This window comes from Rhagoletis pomonella, unplaced genomic scaffold (genome assembly GCF_013731165.1).
Source record: "Rhagoletis pomonella isolate Grant_MI unplaced genomic scaffold, Rhpom_1.0 Rhpom_scaffold_01556, whole genome shotgun sequence".
Lineage (NCBI taxonomy): Eukaryota > Metazoa > Arthropoda > Insecta > Diptera > Tephritidae > Rhagoletis > Rhagoletis pomonella.
The window spans coordinates 3,403-12,278 of NW_023460110.1; the positions used below are offsets into that span (position 1 = coordinate 3,403).

Sequence of the window (8,876 nt, forward strand, 5' to 3'; positions counted from 1 at the left end):
GAAGTCGGTTAAAAATACATATATTCAAGGTTACTCTAACGCACCTGCTCTTCAGACGTGGCACCTGTGCAGGTGATTCGACCTGATGACCAGATGGGCGCAGTCGAATAAGGCCTTCGCAGCTTCATTGTCACCATACCGTTCTCGCGACGATACTCGACATTAAGACCCTTGAGAGCAATATCACGCAGATTCAAATGGCATCGCACACTGAACGAGCAAACCACGTTTTTGATGACAATGTCAATCTCGGGTTCAACCTCAGGCTCAGTAGTTGCAGTAGTGGGCGTGGCAGCGACTGTTGTCGCAGGGAGAGATTTGGAGGGTATAGTACGAGAGTGGACAATTACGTGTTTACGTTAGGTTAGGTTATCGTGGCTGCCCTCATCCGTGCAGGAAAGGGCACACTTAGGCCTCCAGGGGCCCATTATGGTACCATATTTGAGACTCATACGTCCCTCCTCCTACCTCAGAAATTTAACCAATTTGTAGCTCTGATAAAGCGCACAAAATCGTAGATACTGACCGTCTCCAGTTCAGCCAGACACTCGAAAAAATAGCGAAGGAGCGAGCGTCGACGGGCTCTTGCCAAGGCGGGACACTGGCACAGGTAGTGCTCCACGCTCTCGATCTCCTCCTCATCGTGGCAGCTACGACAGTAGTCGTTTGGCTGCAAACCCATCCTGGCAGCGTGGGTTCCCATAAGGCAGTGGCCGGTGAGAATTCCGATAACATGGCGAAGCATTGGTCGCTCCAAACGAAAGAGAGGGCGAGATCTACGCTTATCTAACCTAGGCCAGATGTGTCTCGCTATCCTGCACGTGGGCTCTGCGGACCATACTACATTTGCCCGTTCGATAAAGTTATTCTGCAGCCAAAGTTTACAGGATGATAGCGGAATACCCGCATTACGAGCGGTACTGATCGCAGGCAGTAGGGTTCCTTTCCGAGCCAGCTCGTCCGCAACACAGTTGGTCGGTATGTCCCTATGACCTGGTACCCATACAACTCGAGTAAAGTGACTCCTTGCCAGCTCATTTAGAATACGTTTACATTCCATGACAATCTTCGATGAGGATTTGTCACAATTAAGTGCTTTGATAGCTGCCTGGCTATCAGAAAAAATAGTTACTGCATGCAGATTAGTAGGAGAATCGATCAGCCATCTAGCAGCTTCGTAGATTGCTGTTAGTTCAGCCTGAAACACGCTACAGTAATCTGTCAGACGGAAACTGAGGCTAAGTGAGAGCTCCTGCGAATATATCCCACTTCCTACCTTCAGATCTAGCTTGGAGCCATCGGTGTAGATGGCTGCTGAGTCAGAATAAGTCATCAGGATTGAATCCTCCTCCCACTCACCTCTTGAGGGGATCCTTGTTTGGAAGTCATTCTTTAGTCCAGTAGGCGGGACTGTGTAGTCAAGACGCCTGAAGTTTCCTGGAAGATCTTCCAAAATTCTAGAGTGTCCAAATCTTGTATCACTCCACTTGATCAGCGCGTTTAATCTAACAGCATTACAACTTGCCTGCAGTTTGCCATATAGGTCCACAAGTAGAAAATGGAGCAAAGTCTCTAGGGCTTTAGTCGGCGTTGAGGGCAACGCCCCCGTGATCATAATGCACGCCACCCTTCGAACCTTTGTTAATCTGCTTTTGATTGTAAGTTTGTCCACGGATGGCCACCAGACCGTGATGCCATAGAATAGAATGAGACGCACCACTGCTGTGTACATCCAGTTCACGATGTGCGGCTTTAAGCCCCACTTTTTTCCTATTGCTGATTTACAGGCATACAGGGCAGTTATAGCCGCCAAGTTAGCTTTCTGTCCAATACAACGCCCAGGTGCCTAACTTCCTCCGAGAGGACCAGGGTAACACCGCTCAGGGAAGGAAGTTGCACCTGGACGGTTTTAATTTTCTTTGTGAAAAGAACCATGACTGTTTTCCCTGGATTGACACCAAGGCCAGATTCCTTGGACCAGGTTTCCACAATGCGTAGACGCCTTGGACCAGATCACATAGAACTTGGGGGTGCTTACCTACCGCCGTCAGGGCCAGATCATCAGCGTAGGCAACTACCTGGCAGCCTGTGCTCTGTAGCTGCGACAGCAGAGTATTCACCATTAGATTCCACAGGAGTGGGGAGAGGACACCGCCTTGCGGGGTGCCGCGGTTTGCATACCTTGTTACCGATACCTCTTCCATCTCCGAGTATATAGTTCTGCAGCCTAGAAGGCGATGAACAAATTCTACCAGAGTGTACTCCAGACCGAGGTTAGTTAGGGCGCGGAGAACAGCTTCTGGGAGAACATTATTGAAGGCACCCTCGATGTCAAGGAATACGCCTAATGCATATTCCTTAAGCGCTAATGCCTTTTCAATGGTGCTGACAATACCATGCAAAGCTGTGTCTACAGACCTGCCTTTCCAATAGGCATGCTGACAGCTAGATAATTTACATAAATCAATTTCTTGTCGGATCTTCACGTTCAGTAGTCTTTCCAGAACCTTCAGGAAGAAAGATGTAAGGCTAATCGGTCGAAAGTCGCTTGGGTTCACGTGGGATGGTCTGCCGCCCTTGGGAATGAAGACAAGCTTCGCCAGTGTCCATCCCTTGGGTATGAAGCTAAGTCTGAGACAAGCCTTATAGATTGAAACAAGCATCGGACATAGAATGTCAGACGTTGTCCGAAGTTCGGCAGGGAAGATGCCGTCCATGCCTGGAGATTTGTAGGGCTGGAAGGACCTTATGGCCCAATCTACCCTTTCTACATCAATAAAATCTATGCATTCTAAGGAGTGTCCAGAAATTGTGCGAGCGACGCCAGGCTCCTCAGTACACCCTGGAAAGTGGGCGCTCATTAGAACCTCAAGCAGCTCCTCTTGGGATGATGTCCAGTCGGCTTTCGCCTTCTGAATAAACATTGGGTTCTTCGGATTTTTGGCTAGCACTTTGCGCAAGCGATTACCCTCCGATTGTCCATCTATGCTATCACAATAATCCTTCCAGGAGTCCCTTTGGGCTTTCCTGGTGGCATTCTTAAATTTCTTAAAGGCTGCTTTGTAAGCAGGCCAAGAACCATTACGCTTTGCAGCGTTGAAGAGTTTCCTGCTTTCCTTCCTTAAAGAGGCAATTTCCTTAGTCCACCAGTGTGGCTTCCTCTTTCCTCTCGGAAGTACAATTGGACAGGATGCAGAGCAGGCCGTATTACAGGCATTGGTGATGCAATCTACGGCTTCTTCAATTTATTCCGAGGATCTTAACTCACCCAGACAAGCAGGGTTTGCGAATAGAGGCTCCGCTTCATCAGATGCTAACAGTAAGCCGAGCCTACTGAGAGAAGCGTCGTTGAGCAGAGACTCCGATAGTACCGTCCTAAACACAGTCCAGTCGGTACGTCTCTTGTTTCTATACAGAATCGGAGCCGGAGATTCCAAAGAGATTTCGAATGATAGGTACATATGGTCGGAGAATGAGTGGTCGTTTAGTACATGCCATTCCCTAATACTCTCCAAGAAAAAATTGGACGGTAAGGTAATATCTAGTACCTCCTCCCTGTTTGAGGTAACAAAGGTGGGTCTACTACCAATATTACAAATAGCTAGATCATAAGATAATATGAAGTCAAGTAATAACTCACCTCTTGGGTTGATATCGGTAGAACCCCATAACCCATCGGCTCCTACCACGACGGGAAACTTCCTTAAATTGGCCTCTTTCACCAGGTCCAGTAACCGAGCAGGGGGCAGTCTTGGCGATCGTGAGCCACAAAGGCTGGCCAGAGTTTGGTGGATTTTCTCTCCACATTGATGCTCACCGTGTCTTCATCGCTAAAATGAGTGAGTAAATTATAAGAAATAGTTTTCTTGATAAATATATAAATGCTCTGATTTTACCTGCCACTGGGGCCGACACAATTTGGTAAGCATCAGAGTTGAGTCCGCAGACCCTGTTTTTTACGACCCAGGGCTCTTGGGCAAAAATTAACTCCTCCCCTTTGTCACTAAGGTGCAGGAGCAGAGCTGCGGAGGCTGCTTTGGAGTGGTGAAGGTTAATCTGTAGGACCTTCATCCACAGCCTCTAAGGAGTTGTCGCCATCCATAGCTCCTGGCACGGTCCCTTTGGACACCTCTACAACAGTATCATCGGCGTCCTCCGTTTCCGATGCCAGGAACAGGTTCTCGAAATCTCTCGTCCATTGGCCGAAATCAGCCCCGTCTCCAGCAGCGGATTGCGTATCGTTTTCCGATTCTGATGTCGAGTCTGATTCCTCCGCCAAACGAGGGGCCACGGGAACCTCCTGGCAGGCGTTTTCTGCCCTACTCGAAATAAAACCTTCTTCATGTGGCAGATTATCGGGTTCACTCGCGGTGCTTCCCGGCTCAGGAATTTTACCCTCACTCCCTTTCTGGGTTTTGAGAGTGATGGAGTAAAAGCCGTAGCTGATGACTCCATTGCAGTCAGCGAGGATCGGGAGAGATTCCTCGTTAATTACCAGGGTAATATAACGTTGTTGTTCCCTAACCTCACTGGCCTTCACTACGCTCCAATCGAGGGCTGGTAGTGTGTCGTTGGAGATCTGGATAATCTCCAGAAGTCCCTGCGGATTAGCGGGTTCCTCCGGGACCCATGCCCTGGCTCGCGGCCTGCAAGGGATTTCATCCCTATGCACTGCCACTAAGTCAGCGCCGGGCCACAGTTCCCCAAGCGCAGATATGGCCTCCTTATAGAGCCGAGCCGACCTTTCGTCGGCGCACGATACCAATTTAATACGGCCTTGGTATAAGCCAGCGTCGCGAATGACAGGAGCAGGGCCAGGAATCCTTTGGAGAATTTCCTTGTACACCCGGCAGAGACCTACAAGGACAGTCCTCCAATTCTCGGCTGTCAGGTTTCCCTCTGGGTGCCCCCTGTCCATTACAGCCAGAACCAAATGGTCTTTGGCCACATCATTGAAAGCCCGAGGGACCCGTGAAGGGTTTGGCGGGCTGTTCTTGCTCGAGGTTTTGGTCCTCTTCGATGGGCCGTCGGCATGATCTGCCGATAGCTGCCTTTTGGGGGCCAGTTCCCTGGAACCTGAGGGAGTGGGTTCAGGGTTATTCAGGACACCCTTCTCCTGAGTCCGTTCCCGGCTTTCAGAGAGAATGCCCTTTGCCCTCTCAACCACATCCCTCATATTCTCGGGAACCGGATTGTCCCCGAATTTCTTCAGCAGCCTGGAAGCGGCTCTTCTGACCCGCTTCGCTCTCACTGCTGGGCGTACCCGTTTAATTGTCCCTGAACCACTGGGACGAGTGTGATGCTTCGCCCACTGCGACCCCAAAGGGGGTTTGTGGTTGGCATTCCTATTGCCCGTGCAGGGCTCCCGGGTGCCAGTAACGCCCCCAACCGTAGCTGCTTTAGAGCTACCCTCAAGGGGTGTGCTCATTGCCGCTCTTGATGAGGACGCCTGGCACGAGAGATCCATCGGCCGTGTAGGCTCCGTTAACATCCCAGTCGCCAGTCGCTCGCTACCCTCCGAGGGTTTGCACCTACCAACACTGGGCTCAATAACTGGTTTAAATGGCCGTGAAGGCATCTTCGGGACCAATCCAGCGGCTACCGAAGATCTATCTGGACTATTTATAACGCCGTTCTTTGGTTCTTTGGTCGCCTACTGAGCCGAAACCGTTCGGCGACCGTGTATAAAGGAAGGGGAAAAGAACGGTCGGCCACAGCAGAGCCCCGTGCTGTGGTAAGTCCACCGTTACTCCCGGAGGCGGACAGGTATCCGGGAGGCGCCGTTAAAATACAGTCGGAAGAGCCCCCTGACTGCAAACCATCCAATAGGCACGGTGACGCATGACACCCTGGATTAGGGGGGCGTTTTATACCTACCGCCAGGTACCCCCTAGAAATAGCCTAAGTATGCCCACCCCAACCCCCCCTAGGGCGAGCCACTAGAAGAGACAGGAGAGTTTATACCTCGGCCTTAGCTAGGCCCCGCCTACTTTCACCACTGCGGCGTAGGTCCGACCGCAGCGGTGCCCGCAGCGATGCCCATTGCCCAGTCGGCACCCGCTTGGAGGATATATCTAGGAGGATTTTTGCCAACCAAATGTTTACGTTCCTCTGACTGTCCCTGCTGCTGAGGTTGGCGTTGAATTCGGTTTTGGCTTTGTTGTTGTTGCATTTGTTGCTGGGCAGTTGCTGTTTTCGAGGGAATACCGCTGCAGTTGGTAAAGTTTTCACCGATAAAGTTGTTGATGTGGAAGTAGTCATAGCTCCACTCTTGTGAACGTGAGTAGTTCGGTTCCCAGTGCTTTTGTGGCAACAATTGTTGACGTGGTAGTTCCGGTAGTTATGCTGGACGATGGTTGTTGCTGATTGCTGAATTGCAAAAAATAACGTGTTGTAGGCCCTGTTGAGACACGGCTAGTTGAAGCAGATGTTACTAGATTGTTGTGTTAGCGGCGTACAAATCTGTAAAGAAAAAATTTAAGGTTTACTATTTAAAATTTTTAAGAAATATTTAAGAAATAATATACACTTTGAAATATCAGCTTTGTCAGCAATGTCAGCAATGTGCACTCATCTAACACAACTACTGATTCGTCAATTACTACCACTCACCCCACTAAAATAGTGTCCAATGGCATGGTAAAAAAATATTATATTCTTCAAACTCTTGCTTTAATGCTGCGTTTTTTGCCAGGCTTTGCGCATGATTTAAAGAGCGGATCCTATATTTGTTCTAATCGACTGTGCTACTGCGCTATACTGCTGAGAAGAAATTGGTGTTACATCCGCATCTTCAGGCTCCAACACTTCAAGTTCAATGTCAACATTGGCTTTGAAATGAATGCATATGTTATGCAAAGCACAACACACATTTGTAATTTTTCCCTTGTAACATTTCCCTTGAGCCTTCTTCTGGAGTTCTATGAGGTGTCAATAGCCACGGCTCTAAAGGATACCCTGTGTCCGCTGTTGAAAATTTACAAAAGGTGTAATTACGGTCAAGTGTATATTAATATAACAACAATACCTAAAAGCCAGGGATTCCTCGTTCCTTGCAAATATTGCCTCTCAAAAGAAACACGCAATTCGCTGTTGTTCCATATGAAGGAATCGTGGCACGCCCTAGGATGAGAAGCATCAACATAGCGAATCCTTAATTCATTGTCGCAAAGCTAAATATTGAACATAAATATGTACAAATAAGCATAGCGACGGCTGAGTTGAAGTTGAATCTCAGAGAATGGGCCAAGAACGCCTTACTTCAGATTTCGATTGGAAAATGCCCTATCTCAGAATTTAAAAATATGTTAATATAGTGCGCTCTTGAGCCATTTTATGAGATAGGACGTTTTCGAACCAGCTGCCGAGATAGGTCGAGCTTCAACTCAGCCGTCGATATCTAAAAAAGTTCCCATATAGATAAATGCGGAAATAAGGAGTAACTTACAAGCATAACGTTTAGTTTGTAGTCCCCTTTACGGTTGTAGTAAAGGTCCGCGTTTTGTGTTGGAGCAATTATTCTTACGTGGGTGCCATCAATACACCCCACAACTCCCGGAATGCCATGTTTAACGTAAAAGGCTCGGGCGATATTCCTGTTTTCCTCCTCGCTTTCGCTCACCTTTATTCACTGCGGGCACAAATGGCGCTCAAAAACAGTCAGAACTTCCGTCAATACTTTGCTGAAACTAGATTGCGCCAAGGACACGTCGCAGTCTTTACCCACACCCGTCTGGTACCCACCTTCAGCCAAAAATCTTAAACACCCGCTCAGTTTTGCGATGGGAGATATCGCAAAAGCTTTCTTTGGTGCCTCCGTATTTGCTGTCAATACGTCCAACAAATATTTGAATCCCGGCTTGTTAAGTCGGTAATACTTTTCAAATCTATGTATGTATTTAATTGAGAAAATTCATATGTAATTATTTAAAAATGTATAGAGTAATGCCAAAATCGAGCAATAAAGGGGTGGACCAATAAGCTAGCAATCAATAAAATTTTTTAGTTTTTCCAAAAACTGAATTGATTCCTCGCTTAGCGATAGATTTTTGTAGTACTGGGTGAAAATTTGTAACTTACAAAGATTGCGGCAACTCGAAGGGATTTCAAAAAAATATTTATTAGTATTTACCAAACCCTTCAACTAAATTAACGATTTGGTACAACCTAGATGAATATTAGAAGCTTTAATATATTTAGTTATAATTACCAACCCATGGTAATGGTTCCCAATCCTTGGTCACAGTTCCCAAATATTGTCAAAATTCGGGAACTAAATATCTTTAGTTGTCGAAACTAATCCTTTTTCACAGTGTATTTCGGAAATCACCACATTTCCTCCTCAGACTTCTTTCAGTAGGATTCGAACCGACGATCCCACTGACTCAGCCAGTTGCCTACGCACTTTGCTAAGTCCGACTTGTAAATTATCGTTGCTTTTTCCCCTCTTTTTCATTTTGCTAAGCCAACACAATCAAGCGCAGCTATTCCGCTACGATTTACACTTGATCATGTGGTTGTTGGTTTTTGTTAATAAATCTATTTTTAGAATGTTTAACTTTTAGGTGTGCTCGTCCTTAAGCTATTTGTTTTTTGTTATTTTATGGCCTTATAACAATTATATTCAACAATTTTTATTGAGCTCGAGACCGTTTTTAATGAAAAACTTATTGTGGAAAAGCAACAACAATTTGAAAAAAATGGTAGAAGTGATAGATATGATGATGATGATAGCTATATGAGCCAAAGTGGGGCTAATATTCAAAATATGTGTTGGTAAAGAAAGGAATTGCAAAAAAGAGCTGCCACCTGGCGCTGGAGTCATTATGAATAATCGCCAAGTTAGAAAAGGTGCCGTGAATGTCAGAATAAATAAA

The 8,876-nt window shown here is 46.9% G+C and overlaps 1 protein-coding gene across 2 annotated transcripts; it reads right to left on the bottom strand.

Annotated features, from left to right (window-relative positions):
- Positions 1 to 3,794: 3,794 nt before the first annotated feature.
- Positions 3,795 to 7,864, bottom strand: LOC118752496. 2 transcript variants are annotated; one of them, XM_036487410.1, is made up of 4 exons: positions 7,448 to 7,864; positions 7,028 to 7,122; positions 6,613 to 6,966; positions 3,795 to 6,462 (listed from the first exon to the last, which is right to left on the bottom strand). In XM_036487410.1, exon 4 carries the CDS (start codon positions 5,576 to 5,578, stop codon positions 4,052 to 4,054), a length of 1,527 nt encoding a protein of 508 aa, XP_036343303.1. In that variant the 5' UTR covers positions 5,579 to 6,462; positions 6,613 to 6,966; positions 7,028 to 7,122; positions 7,448 to 7,864; the 3' UTR covers positions 3,795 to 4,051. The 2 variants fall into 2 exon arrangements, with proteins under 2 accessions (XP_036343303.1, XP_036343302.1); XM_036487409.1 differs by having other exon boundaries at positions 7,028 to 7,172.
- Positions 7,865 to 8,876: the final 1,012 nt, after the last annotated feature.

Excerpts from the sequence above, each read along its gene's own strand:
- LOC118752496 (XM_036487410.1), bottom strand. The coding sequence starts at position 5,578 with ATGCCTTCACGGCCATTTAAACCAGTTATTGAGCCCAGTGTTGGTAGG.